We start from the raw sequence: 23,769 nt of genomic DNA, 5'->3' as shown, positions 1-23,769 counted from the left end.
ATGAAATCTGCCACGGACTCACTATGCTCCTCTCTGAATACCTTGAAGTCTACTTTCCAAAATGGGGTCATTTGTGGGGTGTGTTCACTGTCCTGGCATTTTGGGGGGTGCCTAATTGTAAGCACCCCTGTAAAGCCTAAAGATGCTCATTGGACTTTGGGCCCCTTAGCGCAGTTAGGCTGCAAAAAAGTGCCACACATGTGGTATTGCCGTACTCAGGAGAAGTAGTATAATGTGTTTTGGGGTGTATTTTTACACATACCCATGCTGGGTGGGAGAAATATCTCCGTAAATGACAAATGTTTTATTTTTTTTACACACAATTGTCTATTTATAGAGATATTTCTCCCACTCAGCATGGGAATGTGGAAAAATACACCCCAAAACACATTATACTACTTCTCCTGAGTACGGCGATACCACATGTGTTTGCACCCTAACTGCGCTAAGGGGCCCAAAGTCCAATGAGTACCTTTAGGATTTCACAGGTCATTTTGAGAAATTTCGTTTCAAGACTGCTCCTCACGGTTTTGGGCCCCTAAAATGCCAGGACAGTATAGGAACCCCACAAATTACCCCATTTTAGAAAGAAGACACCCCAAGGTATTCCGTTAGGAGGATGGTGAGTTCATAGAAGATTTTTTTTTTTTTGTCACAAGTTAGCGGAAATTGATTTTAATTGTTTTTTTTCACAAAGTGTCATTTTACGCTAACTTGTGACAAAAAATAAAATCTTCTATGAACTCACCATACTCCTAACGGAATACCTTGGGGTGTCTTCTTTCTAAAATGGGGTCATTTGTGGGGTTCCTATACTGCCCTGGCATTTTAGGGGCCCTAAACCGTGAGGAGTAGTCTTGAAACCAAATGTCGCAAAATGACCTGTGAAATCCTAAAGGTACTCATTGGACTTTGGGCCCCTTAGCGCACTTAGGGTGCAAAAAAGTGCCACACATGTGGTACCGCCGTACTCAGGAGAAGTAGTATAATGTGTTTTGGGGTGTATTTTTACACATACCCATGCTGGGTGGGAGAAATATCTCTGTAAATGACAATTGTTTGATTTTTTTTTACACACAATTGTCCATTTACAGAGAGATTTCTCCCACCCAGCATGGGTATGTGTAAAAATACACCCCAAAACACAATATACTACTTCTTCTGAGTACGGCGATACCACATGTGTGACACTTTTTTGCAACCTAGGTGCGCTAAGGGGCCTAACGTCCTATTCACAGGTCATTTTGAGGCATTTGGATTCTAGACTACTGCTAACGGTTTAGGGCCCCTAAAATGACAGGGCAGTATAGGAACACCACAAGTGACCCCATTTTAGAAATAAGACACCCCAAGGTATTCCGTTAGGGGTATGGTGAGTTCATAGAAGATTTTTTTTTTTGTCACAAGTTAGTGAAAAATGACACTTTGTGAAAAAAAACAATAAAAATCCAATTTCCGCTAACTTTTGGCAAAAAATAAAATCTTCTATGAACTCATCATACACCTAACAGAATACCTTGGGGGGGTTTCTTTCTAAAATGGGGTCACTTGTGGGGTTCCTATACTGCCCTGGCATTTTACGGGCCCAAAACCGTGAGTAGTCTGGAAACCAAATTTCTCAAATTTCAGGGGTATAAGCATCTGCAAATTTTGATGACAGGTGGTCTATGAGGGGGCAAATTTTGTGGAACTGGTCATAAGCAGGGTGGCCTCTTAGATGACAGGATGTATTGGGCCTGATCTGATGGATAGGAGTGCTAGGGGGGTGACAGGAGGTGATTGATGGGTGTCTCAGGGGGTGGTTAGAGGGGAAAATAGATGCAATCAATGCACTGGGGAGGTGATCGGAAGGGGGTCTGAGGGGGATCTGAGGGTTTGGCCGAGTGATCAGGAGCCCACACGGGGCAAATTAGGGTCTGATCTGATGGGTAGGTGTGCTAGGGGGTGACAGGAGGTGATTGATGGGTGTCTCAAGGTGTGATTAGAGGGGGGAAATAGATGCAAGCAATGCACTAGCGAGGTGATCAGGGCTGGGGTCTGAGGGCGTTCTGAGGTGTGGGCGGGTGATTGGGTGCCCGCAAGGGGCAGATTAGGGTCTAATCTGATGGCTAACAGTGACAGGTGGTGATAGGGGGTGATTGATGGGTAATTAGTGGGTGTTTAGAGGAGAGAAGAGATGTAAACACTGCACTTGGGAGGTGATCTGATGTCGGATCTGCGGGCAATCTATTGGTGTGGGTGGGTGATCAGATTGCCCGCAAGGGGCAGGTTAGGGGCTGATTGATGGGTGGCAGTGACAGGGGGTGATTGATGGGTGGCAGTGACAGGGGGTGATTGATGGGTGGCAGTGACAGGGGGTGATTGATGGGTGATTGATAGGTGATTGACAGGTGATCAGTGGGTTATTACAGGGAATAACAGATGTAAATATTGCACTGGCGAATTGATAAAGGGGGTCTGAGGGCAATCTGAGCGTGTGGGCTGGTGATTGGGTGCCCGCAAGGGGCAGATTAGGGTCTAATCTGATGGGTAACAGTGACAGGTGGTGATAGGGGGTGATTGATGGGTAATTAGTGGGTGTTTAGAGGAGAGAAGAGATGTAAACACTGCACTTGGGAGGTAAGCTGATGTCGGATCTGCGGGCGATCTATTGGTGTGGGTGGGTGATCAGATTGCCCGCAAGGGGCAGGTTAGTGGCTGATTGATGGGTGGCAGTGACAGGGGGTGATTGATGGGTGGCAGTGACGAGGGGTGATTGATAGGTGATCAGTGGGTTATTACAGGGAATAACAGATGTAAATATTGCACTGGCAAATTGATAAGGGGAGGTCTGAGGGCAATCTGAGCGTGTGGGCGGGTGATTGGGTGCCCGCAAGGGGCAGATTAGGATCTAATCTGATGGGTAACAGTGACAGGTGGTGATAGGGGGTGATTGATGGGTAATTGATGGGTAATTAGTGGGTGTTTAGAGGAGAGAAGAGATGTAAACACTGCACTTGGGAGGTGATCTGATGTCGGATCTGCAGGCGATCTATTGGTGTGGGTGGGTGATCAGATTGCCCGCAAGGGGCAGGTTAGGGGCTGATTGATGGGTGGCAGTGACACGGGGTGATTGACGGGTGATTGACAGGTGATTGACAGGTGATCAGGGGGGATAGATGCATACAGTACATGGGGGGGGTCTCGGGGGGGGGGGGGTCTGGGGAGAATCCGAGGGGTGGGGGGTGATCAGGAGGGAGTAGGGGGCAGATTAGGGACTACAAAAAAAAATAACGTTGACAGATAGTGACAGGGAGTGAATGATGGGTGATTAGGGGGGTGACTGGGTGCAAACAGTGGTCTGGGGGGTGGGCAGGGGGGGGCCTGAGGGGTGCTGTGGGCGATCAGGGGGCAGGGGGGGGGAATCAGTGTGCTTGGGTGCAGACTAGGGTGGCTGCAGCCTGCCCTGGTGGTCCCTCGGACACTGGGACCACCAGGGCAGGAGGCAGCCAGTATAATAGGCTTTGTATACATTACAAAGCCTATTATACTATGTACATGCGGCAATCCGGGTGCTAATAACCCGCCGGCGCTTCCGAACGGCCGGCGGGTTACAGCGAAGGGGGGGCGGAGCCAGTCCCCGGCGGCTGATCGCGTCACGAATGACGCGATCGCCGCATAGCAACACCCGCAGCCGCCCCCGCCGATGGGCGTATTGCGGTCGTTTGGGCCCGGACTTTGCCGCCGCCCATCGGCTGGGGGCGGTCGGGAAGTGGTTAATTACTACCGCCGCTGATTGCATTGCACCACTACATCTCGACGAGACGCAGCAGGGCATATAACGCGTGTAGAAGAACAGCTCCTGCACACGTTCTAGATGTGAGAGAGCCACTTGTGGTTATGTATAAACACAATATACTTTGCATATTTTCAGTTAAAATACTGGATCAGTAGCTGATTCCCCTAAACATAATATAATGATTACCCTACAGTGCTAATTGAAATATGTTTTCTAGCATTGTGTGATATTCCTTTGAATGAGGTTTCAGATACATAGTGCTTATTGAAATAAAATGGTTACACCACAAAAAAAAAAAAAAAAAAAAAAAAAATCTATCACTGTAAGCTATACAGTATACTTTACAGGAAGTTTAGCGATGTTCTTTCAGATTTTTATGTTTCTGATTTGTATATATGGAGACAGACCATTACAGTAAATTCTTGACAAAGATGCTAATTAAGAGGATCTGCCTGCTATAATTATGTTATTCATTTTAGTGTTCTAAAAGGCGACTCCTAGCATTCTGTAAATCATTACAGAAAGAGAAGTCTTGGTCAGAATACAGTATATGAAAATGGCACTGCAATAAAAGTATACACGGTTATGGGGTTACACTGTTCAGTCTTCTGGAAAATACACACAAGCAAGGGAAGCCATGCTCATCCTGTTGATTTAAAGGGGAAAGGAGGTGCTGAGGGAAGTATTTATTTATTATTTATTTATTTATTGTATTTATAAAGTGCCAACATATTACTCAGCGCTTGACATTAGTTTAGGTTACAAACAAAGTAGGGAGTAGTCGATTTACGTAAAAATAATCATTAACCTTCTGCAGTCAAACACTCACAACAAACCAAACCTCTAATCATTAAAAAAAAACACTAGAATACAAGTTGTTTTCTTTTGCACTAATGTAGGATAATGCATTCTGTACTAAACCCTTTCACCAGCGTTGAGGTTCCCTCCACTGAAAAGGGCCCCCACTCTTCCCACATGAGTCAGCAAGCAAGCAAACATTTCATGATTTTAAACCTGAGATTCACGCTGATGCTTGTCAGGTTCTACTTTTAAAGGGAACACATGCATTTACATAAATCAGTCTAAAAGTGCCAGGAAGCAGCAAACTGCACTACTCATGCAGTTATATAAATGGGCTGTGTTGGCATTCGACCAGGAAAGTTACATTCTGTAGCCAAACCACAATGGCTGCTGAAATATATACACAAGCAAGGGAAGCTATGCTCAGGATTTGAAAAGAGGAATGAGGGCCTGAGAGAATGGTCAGTTTTATTGGTCAGTGAATCACATCAAAGGACCAATAGTGAAGTTAGATAGGTAAAAATAGAAGTTGCCCCTCCTAAAACTGGTTGTGAGGTCATGACAAGCTTAGCAAATAAAGCGGAACTGGAATAACCCAAAAAATAAGCGTTTCACTTACCTGGGGCTTCTGCCATCCCACTGCAGCCGACCTGTGCCCACGCCGTCTTGGAGTGATCATCCGTTCCTCCGACGTGGCTCACTCTTCTAAGTTGACGTCCACTGTGCCCTGGCCACGTGTATCCTCGTATGTGTTCCTGTAGCCAGGAGCGTCCTGTGCAGCCACAAAACGAGGAAATCGAGCGTAAATGGGGACATGCATGGCCAGGGCCACGCAGGTGCAGTGCACTCTAACTGCGTGAAGTGACAGTGAGCTGCAGCATGAGAGCGGAGGATTGTATGGTAACTTCGTGGCACAGGTCAGCTGCAGGGGGCTGGCAGAAGCCCCAGGTAAGTGAAACTCTAAGTACTTGGCACTTTGTTTAGTTAGGTATATTGTTATCATGAGTATAGCAATGGAACAAAAAGATCATTAAAGCATACCTCTAGTGAAATAATAAAATGAATAAGTATGCTAATAAAGTAAAGTTATAATGCTTCAACACATTGTGTAAATAAGATTCATAGGAGCATTGTTTGAGCCAGGCTTTGGTATGTAGCTCTGCCCCCTTGCAGAAAAAGGCCTCTGCCTTTTCTATATCGGATTTCCCGTTTTTATACGATATACGTCTGTCGGGAGTGCTGGATTCTTCTTATCAATTTTCATGAAAATTGAATGGTGTGTGTTAGATTGTTTCCTTTATATACTGTATATTTCCAAGCAATTTTCTCAGAGTTTTCATTTTTTTTCTTAATTGGGTAAAAATTGACCACACGTTTGTGGTACATTAGTCAGGTTTAGTCAGACAAATTGTTTGCAATTCTTGAACTGAAAAGATATTTTAAAAATTGTATGGTGTGTGGCCAGCTTAAAGGGGAACTGAAGAGAGAGGTGTATGGAGGCTGTCATGTTTATTTCCTTTTAGACAATACCAGTTGCCTGGCAGCCCTGCTGATCCTCTGCCTCTAATACTATTAGCCATAGCCCCTGAACAAGCATGCAGCAGATCAGGTGTTTCAGTTGGTCAGACTTATAAGTCTGATCTGACAAGACTAGCTGCATGCTTGTTTCTGGTTTTAATCAGATACTACTGCAGAGAAATAGACCAGCAGGGCCGCCAGGTAACTGGTATTGATTAAAAGGAAATAAACATGACAGCCTCCATATACCTCTCTCTTCAGTTCCTCTTTAACTCAGAAAGAAAAAGAAATCGAACCAGCCAAAGCCTTCAGCTGCCAATCCACTGACAGTTTATTAACTAACCAAGAAGTAGAGAGTTTGAGAGGCTGAGTTCCCACCCTGTGTCAGGGGAGATTTACTTGTTAGGAGAATTTATTTGCTCATTACGACTGCTTACATACTTTATCATCATATGCTAAGTTTGTATTGCTTAGATTTACTCTAGGGTCATTCTAAATTGGTAAATATATTATTTTAAGTATTCTGTTCATTACTAATTTAGAGACTGCTTTTTTCCAGGCTTAGCATAGTGCACAAGCCCTTACTATTGCAGAAGTTTCCTTCTTCCGTTGCACATCCGTTTTTTTTTCTTTTAATGCTTATCACTTCAGGGCTGATTAATGAAAAATACAATCGAAGTACTGTGGATTGGTTAAAAATACAGACACTTGCTTTCATTTTTCCAGGGAATAATAGATGAAGTCTGATTTGGTATTCTTTGGAATATCAATTTGTGTCTACTTCTCTTTCCTTCAACTTAATAGATCAATACCGTTTTACAGAGAATTTTCCAGGTGAAATGTTAACGGAAAGATGAAAACAGGCATTTCAGTTTAAAGGATATAATAAAAGTGTTTATAGGGAATATAAGCTAGTTTTCAGATAATGCTATTTAAAATGTTTTTGAATGTTTACATCTTTCAGGTTCATGTTGTATATCTGTAGTTGGCGTTACTAAAACTAAAGCTTTAAAATTAATTGTTTATTACAGGGTGCTGCTGACATGTTCAATTTTCAAAGGCTAGTGGCTTTCAGTGCACTGTGTGTTAAAGCGGAATATAACTCTGCATTTCAACTTTGCTCTAAAACATTATTTACAGTATATTATATGCAACCAGCATTTTTTTTTTACTAGACCAGCATTGGAAGGGTTACACAGGGCTTTAAAGTCCCTGGAGATTTTTGCAGACGCATCCGAACTTGAGTTAGATACTTTTTGTTTACACAAATGTATCTAAGTGTTTATTGTGACTCATCTCTCTCACGGTGAAGGAGTTGGAAGACAGCCAAAGAGTGTGTAACATTTCTAAATATATACATATAACTAAATAGAATGTAACTATCTGAATGTCTGCTCGAAACTTAAAACCTCTGTGTTTAACCCTTCCAATGCTGGTCTAGTAAAAAAAAAATGCTTTTTGCATATAATATGCTGTAAATAATGTTTTAGAGCAAAGTTGAAATGCAGGGTTATATTCCGCTTTAAGACAGCACTCCATGCACACCTACAACTGCCAGGAAATCGTGGAGCTGTGAGATCATGCATTATCACTGTGTGACCTGTCAACTTACCTCCACCTCTGTTGCTACCAGTCTGTGGCAAGTCCTAACTGACTGGCCATGTACCAACATACTGCCTGAACCTCACCAGCCTCAGCTAGTCCAACAGTCTAGTGTACAGTATGGTTATTCGCCTGTCATCCCATCCAAGGCAAAGATTAAGGAGACTCCTTAGACTCTTTACCCTGACAAAGCCCATGTCACAGAAACATGTCACTGATGGTCACATAATAACGATATCTCCTAGACAAGGTGGAGGGTGTGAAAGGTGACTCTCCACTAAAAGAACTCTGCAAGTACGTTGCAGAACAATATTAATCTCTTTTCAGAGATATATTTAGCTCAATAGGCGTGTACAGTCATTGATTTTTTTTCATTCCTGCCTCAGACCCAGCCCACTCCTGCGACAGATACAGTTTTAGCCTCCCTGGAACCCAAGATTCCTGTGTGTGATTAGTTCTTAGCGGGGAATCCGTAAGTTTAGATTTTTCTGCAGCATTTGCTAGATTTACCTTTTCCTATAATTCAAAATTTTTGAAATAAAAAAACAAAGTTTGCATGGTTCTCTAACCACCTTCAGCAATGGAGTGAAGCAATGCTCACCTTATCAACTGCATGGGGAGAGAAAGATGCACAGACTAAGCAGAGCCTGACTTAAATATGGCTGCAGGAAAGGCTTCTCAACAAATTTGCTGATTTGATTATCTTTAGCAGAGTCAGTACTATGCACCTTACTGCTCAGAAAGAGGACCATTGATAGATATAGTTCCAAGTTCCACAGATGGGTCAAAACTTCCCTTGAACACTAATTCTGCATTGGCCAGTCTGAAAAGTGAGGACTGGGACTCAATTCACTGGGTTAAACCACTGCTCCTTGCGGCTCCTTTTAATGCCATCTGGTCCATTCCTTTTCCTACAGATCTTGATGCCACAGAGCCTATACAGCTGGAGGTCCCTTGACACCCCTTATGAACCAATGAATGTCTAATACAGTTGAAATCTGTTCTGCAACACAGCTTGCCACTGACTAGTTTAACCATGCCTTTCTCCTTTTTTTCAGCAACTTATGCCTCTGTATTTATTTAATTTCAAGGTCAAGAAAAACCCATTAAGGTGCTTATTGTCATTGAGTCTGGGACCTGTGAATGTTTTCTGGACATTCACTTGCCTCCAGCACATGGCAATTCTACCACTATTTATGCATGTAACATAGTGTACATTGCACACGGAGCACAGTTTGCTTTATGAACGCAACACTCACATTGTTAACATAATGAGCATTACACCATTTGTGTAATGCGCATCACAGAAGCAATGCACACGGGTATACATAATGAGAGTTACTGTGTGCAACACATGATGGGTTACTTGCCTACATGCCAGTAAAACTGCTTTGCACACACACAGCATGTCTACTTATATTTAGGCAAATATCGTAGCTTTTTAGTGGCAAATCAACCTTCATCTAAGTTTAGACTGTTCATTTTAATTTTGTGTGATCACAGTTTTCACATCCCGGTTATTAGAAAATTCCAGCACCTTGGTGTTCATTCTGTTTGATATTCTTTACCTTGTGACTATTTGCACATGAGCCTAAAGGTGGCCACACACCATAAAATGTTTAAAATATCCGTTCAATTTAAGAATTGCAATCAATTTTTCTGACTGATGGTAACATTTCAAAGATAGGACCACCTATGTTCATTTTTTCCCCAATTATGATAAAAATGATTGGAAACGCTGGTAAAATTGCTAGGGTTTGTATATTAATAAATTGACAATCTAATACACACCATACAATCTTTAGAAAGATGGAAAAAATATCTGGCATTCCAGATCGATAAACATCGAAGAAAGCAGAAAATCCAATCGGATTTTTCAGTCGCATGAAAAAAAGTTTTCTATTTTGTTCAGGAGATTCAATCGTTTTTATTGAATTGCCGTAAAATTGGATCATTTTGTTGTATCGTGTGTGGCCACCTTTACTGTAAGTAACATGCACCCCATGACAGCCAGAACCAGTGATGTTCTCACATCTACAGGCTTTCAGCTACATTAGCCCCATGGGAAGTAAGCTAAGTGGTTTCCTAAGGTCACAAGGCTGACATAGTTTTCACGCACATCATACACAAGAGCATTGTCAATACACTATTTATTTTATTGATTGTATAAGGACATTTTTTCTTCTTTTAGGCACAGATTCAAAAGCTGCAGACTTCAAGCAAGAAGAATGATGATCTGGGTGATAACAATTTACTTCCTATTGGCCATAGTGCATTCCAGTCTGTGAGTAAACGGGCATGGACAGATGTGCTGCTCCAGACATATAAGGTGAGGTCATTCCCTTGTAAAAGACTGTAACTGCAATTTCCTGTTGGCTGGAACGCAGCTTGAACTGCGTTCTAACCAGAAAGTAAAATATGTGGGGACATCTATTGGCCAAAATGAATATTACAATAAAACGTCTTAAATATACATTTTATTTTCTTATAACAAGCCCATTAATTCATTCATTCAGCTCCCTCCCTGCCCCATATAACACAATTGTAAAAAAACAAACAAAAAACAACTTAGCTTTTAAAATGTATGCTATGAGGTTGTATTACTGTTATTTTTCCAAATATTGGCTTACATTATTGATAGAGTACCTAAAATCACAATACACCTTTATTTCCTAAAATAATTGAATATTGTTGCAAAACATTGTGCTAGGGACATAATTTAAATGTTCAGCCTCCATCAGGGGTCAGCTGTTCTTAGGTGGACCCATTGACTTGAATAGTGGTGTTATAGTGGTGTTATTTAATAATAAAGATACCATGCAGCACTAGTAATGTTCCCATGATGTTATTGAATAGAATAGACACATTCAGTTATAAGTATGTAAACTGATATTTATAAAAAAGGCCTAGTGCAGGGGTTAGGAACCTTTGTGGGGGAGAGAGCCATGAACGCCACATATTTTAAAATGTAATTCCGTCAGATCCATACAATATGTTTCATACTAGATACAAGTACAATTGGGGCAGCCGTTAGTTTTGGGGGTAGGGCGAGTAAGCTGGTAGTGCATGCTACAGCAGTAGCATGCCTACTTTGAAAATTTTACTTGCCCTGCCACGCGAAGCTACGCTTCTTGAGCAGTGTAGCTTAGTGAATCAACCTCTACTGATTTGTCTGTGAGCCAGATGTAGCCATCAAAAGAGCCACACATGGTTCCTGAGCCATAGGTTCCCTACCCCTGCCCTAGGGTTTAGGAAATGCCATGATAATGGATTTATGCATTACAGAAGTCATTTATCGATGAGACAACTAAACAAATTGATTAAGGGTTATTTTGTTAGTTTATTTACCAGCTAATACATGTGGGCCTTGACTTATAAAAGCACAATTCAGGACGTGTGCAGATGCTCTGTAAATGTGCTTTAAAGTATGCAAAGTTCAAATCAAATACTGCTGATGAAAACTACTATATGTATTGATATTTATTGTTTTCTTGACTGATATTCTGTGGAATATAATCTATTTATATATACTTGAAATTATTTTTTTTTTCCATTTCCCTTCTTTTGTTTAGGTGCTCATTCTTTCTCGAGTTGCCGAGACAAAGACTGATGATAAAAATGTGATAGATAGCATGCCAAGAATAAGTTCAGAACCCTTGTCAAGCAACATATATTCCACATCAGAAAGAATTCTCCTTACTTGGCTCAACGTTCATTATGAAAAGATGAGAAAAGTGGCATGGAAAGACTGTCAAAAAGGTATGATCATCTCATTTTTATTCTATCCTTTGTTTAATATAGTGAATATAAGAGTCAGTGCCACTTGTGTATGGGTGCAATTAAAGAAGGTGCATAAAGTGCTTATTCATTTTGGTAGCGCTATATTTCTGTAAATTAGTGACTGTATGTAAATTAGGGGCTTCAGGCACCAGCTGTTTAATTTGGGTTCCAGCATTTAACTAGTTTGTTGTAGCCATGTACAGAGTCCAAAACAAAACAACTGGAAACAATGATGATAGTGGGCAACAATCCCTGCTACCAAAAAACCATAGTGCCTTTACAATGTGTACGCCATAGCAGCTTATTCTCTGCATGGTTCAGCAGCTGCAGGTGTGTACATTTAAAGCCAATCCATATTTTTATGTGTCCTCCACCCCAGTCAATAAAAAGTCTCCTACCCCCCAACATTTTTAAACTTACCTGCATTTTGGTTTAATGGCTTGCAGTGATATCACACAGGTTCTTCCCCGGCATGCTGCAGTGTATTCTTGAAGGGGGAAGCACTTATAAAAATGTAATAGTAAACCAGCATTCCAGGAAAAAAAAAAAGTTAAAGAGGCACTCTAAGGACATGTAGTAGAATGCAGTAAAGTATATACTCACTGTCACAGTTATTTTCCCGGTCTCAGCATCAGAAACACACACACGCACGCACACACACACGCGCACACACACACACACGCGCACACGCACACACACACACACACACACACACACACACACACACACACACACACACACACACGCACACACTGTATGGAAGACAGAGGTATATTTTATTACTGGTTTTTCATAAACAAACATTCTACACAGCTGTAGCTGACATGACTAAAGATATCGCCACCTGTAATGAATTTCAAAATATAAATCAGGGCGAGCAAAGATTTGACAATGGACAAACACTGACTAAATAACTTATAAATTAATATAAGATTAAGATTTAATAAACTACTATAAAAACCAAAAACATTCCAGGGCCATTGGGTCCCTTTTGTCAGACTAGTAAAGGGACAGACCCCTACTATTTTTCACATTGCAGAAGGGTGTGGCTGTTAAAGCCACACACAGTCTTCCCTCCCCCAATTTCTGTGTCACGGGGGAATGTGAGTGTTTGGCGCAGCATCACAGGATACTTTGTGGAGAGTTGTGGGAGAGTTAGCTGCCTGCCTGTCACACAACCTCCTATTGCTGGAATAGTTAGCCCAGCTGATGAAAGGCGATATCTATATAGCAGAGTATGTGGGTGGCATGGAGACAGTAGGAACATGTAGTGGTGCGAGGAGGTGGTGTAGCATCAACTGCTGGGAAGGTGGAGCATGTGTTGTTTTCAAGTTGAGAAAAAAAGGTTTTCTAAGTTTATCTGTAATAGCATGTAATCTTATAAAAGCTAATCTCTAAGTGGAAAATATGAGCAAATATGATCTTGATTATTTTTGTCATTTCATTTATTAAAAACTAAAGTTTAGCTAATAGACTTTTCTTCTGTTTTCAATATATGTTGTTTTCTGGCACATGAAGAATGGGAGGGTAGCTAGTTAGCAGTGTTTCTTATCAAACAAACATTGCTGGAAATGTATGGTAATGAGGAATATCATCTAGGGGATTAATTAGTAAGTATAGTGCACAGTATATGAGGGGGAAATGACCTATTTTTGTACAGCAATTTGCAAGAGCAACTCCAGCTTATTATCTACTGTTATCTAAATTTCTGAATTGGCAAGACAACCTGTATTGATATTTAGGACTAATTAAACTCTATTATTGTTGTCGTACCTAATTAATCCCACTTACAATTCCTTTTGTGATTATTGTTTTCATAATAGCAGCAGTTAAAGTTTTAGTTCTTAAAGTGCATTTTATTGATATGATCCTGTCAAACATACATCAAAGTAATGATTGTGATTTATTAATTAGTATATGTGGGGAGCAGCCCTTTGGCTTCCTTGCAGACATCAGCAGAGTTAATGAAGTCTTCTGTATGTAAATATTGATGTCTAGAGAGAGGAAAACCATACATAACAAGGTGGTTTGCATAATTATATTTGCAGGTCCAATTTTGAGATAAATCTGTACTGAAACATAGCCTGCAATCAAAATTCCTAAAAGTGTTAGCTGCCTCTCACTGGTTGTGGCAATTTATAAATCACTAGCATAAAGCAAGCTTGCACGCAACTAAGTTAAAGTGAAGTTAGAATCCCGATCAGCATACCCCAGACTTAGAGTATAGTCGCAATGGATTAGCATACACAGCAGTAGTGAGTGGTGTGTGTTTGTGCTCTGGCATGTGTGGTGTTCACGTGTCATGGTAAGGCCTTGGACCTACTAGAAAGCACAAAGCCCTATTGCAATCACTAGCGATTTGTGATAGCGCTTTGCAAGCAATTTTGGGAGCAATTTCCCTGATCCGATACAATTTGTTAGAATGGGAATGCTACCAAAATGCTGCATGTCCTGTGATTGCAACTTCCCTAATCTCAGTTGCTATAGTGGAATCTGTCCCATCCATTTACATTGGCAGAGCGTTTAGGGAAATCGCTAGCGATTTAGAATGCTCAAAAAAAATGCTCTAATGGGTTCCATCCCTAAGTAGCTTGTGCTCACAGCTGACTTCCTACCCAATCCATTCCTTTAGAAAGCTATAACTTGGTGTAACTGATATGCCTTCATTTACTGAAAATGATCTTGCAGTTGATCGTAATTCAAAATAATAGTAGAGTTGCATACCACTCTAGCAAGTTAAGACAGAACATTTATATTGTGCTTTTCTCCTTGCGGACTCAACACACCAGAGCTGCAGCCACTAGGACACGCTCTTTAGGCAGTAGCAATATTAGGGAGTATTGCCCAAGGTCTCCTTACTTAATAGGTGCTGGCCTATTGAACAGGAAGAGCCAAGATTCGAACCCTCCTGTGGCAGAAGCAGAGCCCTTAACCAGTATGGAGCAACATCTCCATTGTCAGTTAAGGGACTGAGACTTTCCTGAGCTCTAGTAGGTCTCTGAAATTAGACGAAATTCTAGCATTAGGCCTTCTGTCCCATCTTCCAACTCCGTGACCATTGCCTGGCCTCTGCATTATGGGAGGGGCTTTGGGCAATGTAGGAGAGGCTTAATCAAGTGATACTGGAATGTACTTCTTATTTGAATGTGTTTTACATTTTAAGATTTTCGCAACAGTTCCTCTTTAAGTCTAATGTTTTTTCTTTTATTTACCAGGGGGTGTACCACCTACACGATGGATAATGAACTTTGATAAAGACCTTCTAGATGGGCTTGTCCTTGCAGCTCAGCTGGCAGCTTACTGTCCCTATCTTGTAAGTACTGTTGTGTACACACACACACACACACACACACACACACACACACACACACACACACGAACACACACACACACACACCACACACCACACACCACACACCACACACACACACACACACACTTACGGACATATGAAGGGCCAGGAAGTGTTAGAGTTGAGGAAGGTAATGGGTGCAGTTATGACTCTGCACTAGATAATGGTTTTAGGAAGAATAAGGGCTGGTTTACACTGAACACTGACAAACAGATAGACTTTAACCACTTCAGGACCACAGTCTTTTCGCCCCTTAAGGACCAGAGCCTTTTTCTCCATTCAGACCACTGCAGCTTTCACGGTTTATTGCTCGGTCATACAACCTACCACCTAAATGAATTTTACCTCCTTTTCTTGTCACTAATACAGCTTTCTTTTGCTGCTATTTGATTGCTGCTGCGAGTTTTAGTTTTTATTATATTCATCAAAAAAAGACATGAATTTTGGCAAAAAAATGACTTTTTTAACTTGCTGTGCTGACATTTTTCAAATAAAGTAAAATTTCCTATACATTTGAGCGCGAAAGTTATTCTGCTACATGTCTTTGATAAAAAAAAAAACATTCAGTGTATATTTATTGGATTGGGTAAAAGTTATAGCGTTTACAAACTATGGTGCCAAAAGTGAATTTTCCCATTTTCAAGCATCTCTGACTTTTCTGCGCACCTGTCAGGTTTCATGAGGGGCTAAAATTCCAGGATAGTACAAATACCCCCCAAATGACCCCATTTTGGAAAGATGACATCCCAAAGTATTCAGTGAGAGGCATGGTGAGTTCATAGAAGATTTTATTTTTTGTCACAAGTTAGCGGAAAATGACACTTTCTGACAAAAAAAAGAAGAAAAAAAAAAAGTTTCCATTTCTTCTAACTTGCGACAAAAAAAAATGAAATCTGCCACAGACTCACTATGCTCCTTTCTGAATACCTTGAAGTGTCTACTTTCCAAAATGGGGTCATTTGTGGGGTGTGTTCACTGTCCTGGCATTTTGGGGGGTGCCTAATCGTAAGCACCCCTGTAAAGCCTAAAGATGCTCATTGGACTTTTGGCCCCTTAGCGCAGTTAGGCTGCAAAAAAGTGCCACACATGTGGTATTGCCGTACTCAGGAGAAGTAGTATAATGTGTTTTGGGGTGTATTTTTACACATACCCATGCTGGGTGGGAGAAATATCTCCGTAAATGACAATTGTTTAATTTTTTTTACACACAATTGTCTATTTATAGAGATATTTCTCCCACTCAGCATGGGTATGTGTAAAAATACACCCCAAAACACATTATACTACTTCTCCTGAGTACGGCGATACCACATGTGTGGCACTTTTTTGCACCCTAACTGCGCTAAGGGGCCCAAAGTTCAATGAGTACCTTTAGGATTTCACAGGTCATTTTGAGAAATTTCGTTTCAAGACTACTCCTCACGGTTTAGGGCCCCTAAAATGCCAGGACAGTATAGGAACCCCACAAATTACCCCATTTTAGAAAGAAGACACCCCAAGGTATTCCGTTAGGAGGATGGTGAGTTCATAGAAGATTTTTTTTTTTGTCACAAGTTAGCGGAAATTGATTTTAATTGTTTTTTTTCACAAAGTGTCATTTTCCGCTAACTTGTGACAAAAAATAAAATCTTCTATGAACTCACCATACTCCTAACGGAATACCTTGGGGTGTCTTCTTTCTAAAATGGGGTCATTTGTGGGGTTCCTATACTGCCCTGGCATTTTAGGGGCCCTAAACCGTGAGGAGTAGTCTTGAAACCAAATGTCGCAAAATGACCTGTGAAATCCTAAAGGTACTCATTGGACTTTGGGCCTCTTAGCGCACTTAGGGTGCAAAAAAGTGCCACACATGTGGTACCGCCGTACTCAGGAGAAGTAGTATAATGTGTTTTGGGGTGTATTTTTACACATACCCATGCTTGGTGGGAGAAATATCTCTGTAAATGACAATTGTTTGATTTTTTTTACACACAATTGTCCATTTACAGAGAGATTTCTCCCACCCAGCATGGGTATGTGTAAAAATACACCCCAAAACACAATATACTACTTCTTCTGAGTACGGCGATACCACATGTGTGACACTTTTTTGCAACCTAGGTGCGCTAAGGGGCCTAACGTCCTATTCACAGGTCATTTTGAGGCATTTGGATTCTAGACTACTGCTCACGGTTTAGGGCCCCTAAAATGCCAGGGCAGTATAGGAACCCCACAAGTGACCCCATTTTAGAAAGAAGACACCCCAAGGTATTCTGTTAGGAGTATGGTGAGTTCATAGAAGATTTTTTTTTTTTGTCACAAGTTAGCGGAAAATGACACTTTGTGAAAAAAAAAAACAATACATATCAATTTCCGCTAACTTGTGACAAAAAATAAAATCTTCTATGAACTCATCATACACCTAACAGAATACCTTGGGTGTCTTCTTTCTAAAATGGGGTCACTTGTGGGGTTCCTATACTGCCCTGGCATTTTAGGGGCCCTAAACCGTGAGGAGTAGTCTTGAACCCAAATGTCTCAAAATGACCTGTGAAATCCTAAAGGTACTCATTGGACTTTGGGCCCCTTAGCACAGTTAGGCTGCAAAAAAGTGTCACACATGTGGTATCGCCGTACTCAGAAGAAGTAGTATAATGTGTTTTGTGGTGTATTTTTACATATAACCATGCTGGGTGGGAGAAATATCTCTGTAAATGACACATTTTTGATTTTTTTTACACACAATTGTCCATTTACAGAGAGATTTCTCCCACCCAGCATGGGTATGTGTAAAAATACACCACAAAACACATTATACTACTTCTCCTGAGTATGGCGATACCACATGTGTGACACTTTTTTGCAGCCTAGGTGCGCTAAGGGGCCCAACGTCCTATTCACAGGTCATTTTGAGGCATTTGTTTTCTAGACTACTCCTCACGGTTTAGGGCCCCTAAAATGCCAGGGCAGTATAGGAACCCCACAAGTGACCCCATTTTAGAAAGAAGACACCCCAAGGTATTCCGTTAGGGGTATGGTGAGTTCATAGAAGATTTTATTTTTTGTCACAAGTTAGTGAAAAATGACACTTTGTGAAAAAAACAATAAAAATCCAATTTCCGCTAACTTTTGACAAAAAATAAAATCTTCTATGAACTCATCATACACCTAACAGAATACCTTGGGGTGTCTTCTTTCTAAAATGGGGTCACTTGTGGGGTTCCTATACTGCCCTGGCATTTTACGGGCCCAAAACTGTGAGTAGTCTGGAAACCAAATTTCTCAAAATGACTGTTCAGGGGTATAAGCATCTGCAAATTTTTATGACAGGTGGTCTATGAGGGGGCAAATTTTGTGGAACCTTTCATAAGCAGGGTGGCCTCTTAGATGACAGGATGTTTTGGGCCTGATCTGATGGATAGGAGTGCTAGGGGGGTGACAGGAGGTGATTGATGGGTGTCTCAGGGGGCGGTTAGAGGGGAAAATAGATGCAATCAATGCACTGGGGAGGTGATCGGAAGGGGGTCTGAGGGGGATCTGAGGGTTTGGCCGAGTGATCAGGAGCCCACACAGGGCAAATTAGGGCCTGATCTGATGGGTAGGTGTGCTAGGGGGTGACAGGAGGTGATTGATGGGTGTCTCAAGGTGTGATTAGAGGGGGGAAATAGATGCAAGCAATGCACTAGCGAGGTGATCAGGGCTGGGGTCTGAGGACGTTCTGAGGTGTGGGCGGGTGATTGGGTGCCCGCAAGGGGCAGATTAGGGTCTAATCTGATGGGTAACCGTGACAGGTGGTGATAGGGGGTGATTGATGGGTAATTAGTGGGTGTTTAGAGGAGAGAAGAGATGTAAACACTGCACTTGGGAGGTGATCTGATGTCGGATCTGCGGGCGATCTATTGGTGTGGGTGGGTGATCAGATTGCCCGCAAGGGGCAGGTTAGGGGCTGATTGATGGGTGGCAGTGACAGGGGGTGATTGATGGGTGGCAGTGACAGGGGGTGATTGATGGGTGGCAGTGACAGGGGGTGATTGATAGGTGATTGACAGGTGATCAGTGGGTTATTACAGGGAATAACAGATGTAAATATTGCACTGGCGAATTGATAAGGGGGGGTCTGAGGGCAATCTGAGCGTGTGGGCGGGTGATTGGGTGCCCGCAAGGGGCAGATTAGGGTCTAATCTGATGGGTAACAGTGACAGGTGGTGATAGGGGGTGATTGATGGGTAATTAGTGGGTGTTTAGAGGAGAGAAGAGAGGTAAACACTGCACTTGGGAGGTGATCTGATGTCGGATCTGCGGGCGATCTATTGGTGTGGGTGGGTGATCAGATTGCCCGCAAGGGGCAGGTTAGGGGCTGATTGATGGGTGGCAGTGACAGGGGGTGATTGATGGGTGGCAGTGACAGGGGGTGATTGATAGGTGATTGACAGGTGATCAGTGGGTTATTACAGGGAATAACAGATGTAAATATTGCACTGGCGAATTGATAAGGGGGGGGGGGGTCTGAGGGCAATCTGAGCGTGTGGGCGGGTGATTGGGTGCCCGCAAGGGGCAGATTAGGGTCTAATCTGATGGGTAACAGTGACAGGTGGTGATAGGGGGTGATTGATGGGTAATTAGTGGGTGTTTAGAGGAGAGAAGAGATGTATACACTGCACTTGGGAGGTGATCTGATGTCGGATCTGCGGGCGATCTATTGGTGTGGGTGGGTGATCAGATTGCCCGCAAGGGGCAGGTTAGGGGCTGATTGATGGGTGGCAGTGACAGGGGGTGATTGATGGGTGGCAGTGACAGGGGGTGATTGATAGGTGATTGACAGGTGATCAGTGGGTTATTACAGGGAATAACAGATGTAAATATTGCACTGGCGAATTGATAAGGGGGGGTCTGAGGGCAATCTGAGCGTGTGGGCGGGTGATTGGGTGCCCGCAAGGGGTAGATTAGGGTCTAATCTGATGGGTAACAGTGACAGGTGGTGATAGGGGGTGATTGATGGGTGATTGATGGGTAATTAGTGGGTGTTTAGAGGAGAGAATAGATGTAAACAATGGATTTGGGAGGTGATCTGATGTCGGATCTGCGGGCGATCTATTGGTGTGGGGGGGTGATCAGATTGCCCGCAAGGGGCAGGTTAGGGGCTGATTGATGGGTGGCAGTGACAGGGGGTGATTGACGGGTGATTGACGGGTGATTGACAGGTGATTGACAGGTGATTGACAGGTGATCAGGGGGGATAGATGCATATAGTACACAGGGGGGGGGGTCTGGGGAGAATCTGAGGGGGGGGGGGGGGGAATCAGGAGGCGGCAGTGGGCAGGGGGGGGGGATAAAAAAAAAATAGCGTTGACAGATAGTGACAGGGAGTGATTGATGGGTGATTAGGGGGGTGACTGGGTGCAAACAGTGGTCTGGGGGGTGGGCAGGGGGGGGCCTGAGGGGTGCTGTGGGCGATCAGGGGGCAGGGGGGGGGAAATCAGTGTGCTTGGGTGCAGACTAGGGTGGCTGCAGCCTGCCCTGGTGGTCCCTCGGACACTGGGACCACCAGGGCAGGAGGCAGCCAGTATAATAGGCTTTGTATACATTACAAAGCCTATTATACATATGTGCAGCGGCGATCCGGGTGCTAGTAACCCGCCGGCGCTTCCGAACGGCCGGCGGGTTACTACGAGCGGTGGGCGGAGCCAGTCCCCGGCGGCTGATCGCGTCACGAATGACGCGATCGCCGCATAGCCACTCCCGCAGCCGCCCCCGCCGATGGGCGTATTGCGGTCGTTTGGGCCCGGACTTTGCCACCGCCCATCGGCTGGGGGCGGTCCTCAAGTGGTTAACTAACCAGTTGTTCTTTAGCAGTGCATTATGAAAAAGCTTTCAGTTAAAATGTGTGTATGTGAACTCTCTCATAGGGAAGCGGGGACATTTCCTTCAGGCAGGGGTCACACTTACCGGCTTTCGTATGCGTTTTCTGCACAGAAAAACTGACTTCAACTGAGAACTCATGTTAATCAATGAGCTAGGTCACACTTTAATGCAGATTTCACATGCAGAAAAAAAACTGACATCTTGCGCAATTTGTCAGTTTTCTCTATAAATTACATTAGCTGTTGTAAGGTAGAGGTCACATTTGTCTTTCAGTTTTCTGAAAAGTGTAGAAACTGAAAGACAAGTGTGACCCCTGCCTCACCGATGCTGCACATCAGTTGTCCGTTCAGTTATACTTGTAACTGACAGCAACTGATGCTCCTTTTGCATTACGTCTGTTGCTTTCAGTTATACCTGAAAGGACAACTTATGTGCAAGGCAATGTTCACGTTTTCCTATGACCTCTTTCACACTGAACTTCTTTGTTCACTGAAAAACGGAAGCTTTTTCACAATGCACTGCTATGGAACAACTGAACAGTTAAAGCGCATCAGTTTTCAGCATACAATGTAATTGTGTAAACCAGCCCCTAACCAAGGGATAGTAGTAGGGAAAAATAAATGAACCAAGACATTGCAAAGTGAGAAGTTAAAAAATAGCTTACTTGGCAGTTGGCACCAGCCATTATCTCTCACAATGCAATGACCTTCACAGACAGGAAACTGTCATGACCAATAGCAAAGACATCACACTGTGGGAGGGGTTTAACCTCAATATGAACTACATAAAGGTCCCCTATGAGCTATTAGCGAAAAGATTTTGCAACAAAGTACCTCTTTGATCCTGTTTTACACAGGGTGACAATTACGCTGCAGCTGACGAATTGGTAGCGCAGTGTCTCCCAATGGCAGCATTCACACTGCAATGTTGTGATCACATTGTATTTGCAAAGGCACTGCATGCAGTTCAGGAGCATATACGAAAATTGCAGAAAAATTGCCTAATTTTTTGCTCTGAAACACACAGGGTGGCAGTGGATATAATTACTGTGCAAAAGTTCTATGGGATTTATTTAGTAATTAACATATAAAGGGCTTGATTCACAAAGCGGTGCTAACTGTTAGCACGCCTGTGAAAACCCCCTTAGCACGTCTAAACAAGCTTTTCGCGCATAAAACTTTATGTGCGCAAAACTTTATGCGCGTAAAACTTTACGCGCGTACTGCACAGAGCGCAGGGCGCACCGCGCGAAGTGCCCATTAAAGCCTATGGGACTTAGCGCGCGTAAAACTTTATGCGTGCAAAGTTAGCGCACGATCTGATTGAGAAATCCGGTGCTAACCTACTTAGCACCCTGGTTAGCGCGTCTAAAGACTTTAGACGTGCTAAGTAGGTTAGCACCGCTTTGTGAATCAAGTCCAAAGTGTGTAAGCAAGACATAAATACCAAATTCAATTCATTATTACGACTTTGTCTATAAAACTACACCAGTTCTCCCAGTATAATTACTATTAGTAATATACTTTGTGTAATACATAATATTACTTTTACAGATTCCTTCCCATTTCATTGGTATGTACACAAGCCCAGCATCTCCAGAGCAATGCCTTCACAACTGCCTGATTCTGGTGGATGCGCTCCGGACAGTGAATCTTAATGTTGACATTCAGGTGAAGATCTGCTTACCTTAATTTTATGTTTTTAGCAGATATTTGTAAATGTATTTTTTACTTAGTATACAAATTTGGGCCTGATCCAATTGCAGGTGGATTGCCAGAGTGGCAGCTGCAGAGGTTGTGATGCTCTTACCGATGGTAGAGTGTTAAAAAAGACAATAGCGAACAATCATTTTCAGGGAACACAATTTTTTTTAGCCTTCTATAGGTTATATGTCTGTTGGAGTACGAGAGAAATAGCCTCCAGGAGACTTCGGCACAGGATACAGTTGGTATACGGCTTACCCTGCTCCTACACAAGTCCCGGCGGCGTTAATTACTCTTCCCCCTCCAGGTCTACGGGGATGGTAGGGAATGATGTAATTCGGTTTCCAGCTATTGCTGGTGGCAGAATTACAGTGTTTTAAAAGTAACTTCAGCTCCGTCTTCTGACGGCGCATAAGTTACTCACCGTGCACGGATATAGTCGTAATTCCTATTATGGTCTATGGTGGCGCCGGTTGCGCCTAAATCTCCTGCGCTATAATCCACAAAAGCACGGTCTGTTGTATCATCTTGTCTTCCACATTTGTGAAATGCTGCTGTCTGCATAGATTTTTATTACATTGCATCAATTGTAAATATCACACAAGACTACACAGTAGTATTGATGTTTAAATTCGGGTTATTAAAATTCGGAAACAAGAATTCGACCACCACCACACTTCAGCACTCAGACGTGTGGACAGGGTCAGAAACAAATCCACTAATTTGCGCTTCACGTGAGTCACCTGAAGCACAAATAAGTAAACTCTCTCTAACCCTGTCCACACCTCTGGGTGCTGAAGTGTGGTGGCGGTCAAATTCGGGTTTCTGAATTTCAATGACCCAAATTGGAACAACAACACTAACAGTGAGCACAAAACATGATCTGTTGTTTGCACCCTTCAAATAAAATATCTGCTGCTTTTGCTTTTCATTGAAACTGGAGAACGTAGAAGCCATGAGTGTTGCTCAGTACACTTTTGAATCAACACATTTTCCAAGAGTGGTTTTCAATAAACAGACTCCATTCTCGAGTTATTAAATGAATGCATTGCTTCTGTTTTTACAAGAGAGACACTTTTGTCTCATAATCAAGCTATGGGTTGTTCCTAGTCTACCTCATTCAATATTAATTGACTAATGCTGGAAGGTGTGCAGGCCCTCCTAAATGCAACTATGACCATTCCATCTGTATACACTGCCACATCCAATCACTTGACAATCAATAAAGTGATTTTCCCATCTTTTTAATCAGTTGGCAGAATAATTCACTCCTGATTCTCTGAAAACTTGATGAGATCATTCATTGGATTGGGAATAAATGAGAGCTTGTGTGTACTAGGCTTCAGTTATTCGGGCTATTATGTATTCAGTGAGCACATTATGAAAGGCTAGTT

General features: G+C 42.6%; 1 protein-coding gene across 1 annotated transcript in view; it reads left to right on the top strand.

Moving 5' to 3' along the window:
• The window catches only part of CFAP47 (cilia and flagella associated protein 47), a 730,879-nt gene that overhangs the window by 251,698 nt on the left and 455,412 nt on the right, over positions 1 to 23,769 (top strand). The window contains exons 33-36 of the mRNA XM_068268343.1: positions 9,891 to 10,028; positions 11,272 to 11,458; positions 14,695 to 14,792; positions 22,226 to 22,342. Coding sequence (XP_068124444.1) covers positions 9,891 to 10,028; positions 11,272 to 11,458; positions 14,695 to 14,792; positions 22,226 to 22,342 — 540 coding nt within the window. The remainder of the gene's footprint in view (positions 1 to 9,890; positions 10,029 to 11,271; positions 11,459 to 14,694; positions 14,793 to 22,225; positions 22,343 to 23,769) is intronic.

The sequence above is a fragment of the Hyperolius riggenbachi genome, chromosome 2, assembly GCF_040937935.1.
Source record: "Hyperolius riggenbachi isolate aHypRig1 chromosome 2, aHypRig1.pri, whole genome shotgun sequence".
NCBI lineage: Eukaryota > Metazoa > Chordata > Amphibia > Anura > Hyperoliidae > Hyperolius > Hyperolius riggenbachi.
Note: the sequence above shows the minus strand (reverse complement) of the source record. Positions and strands in the feature narration are given on the sequence as shown.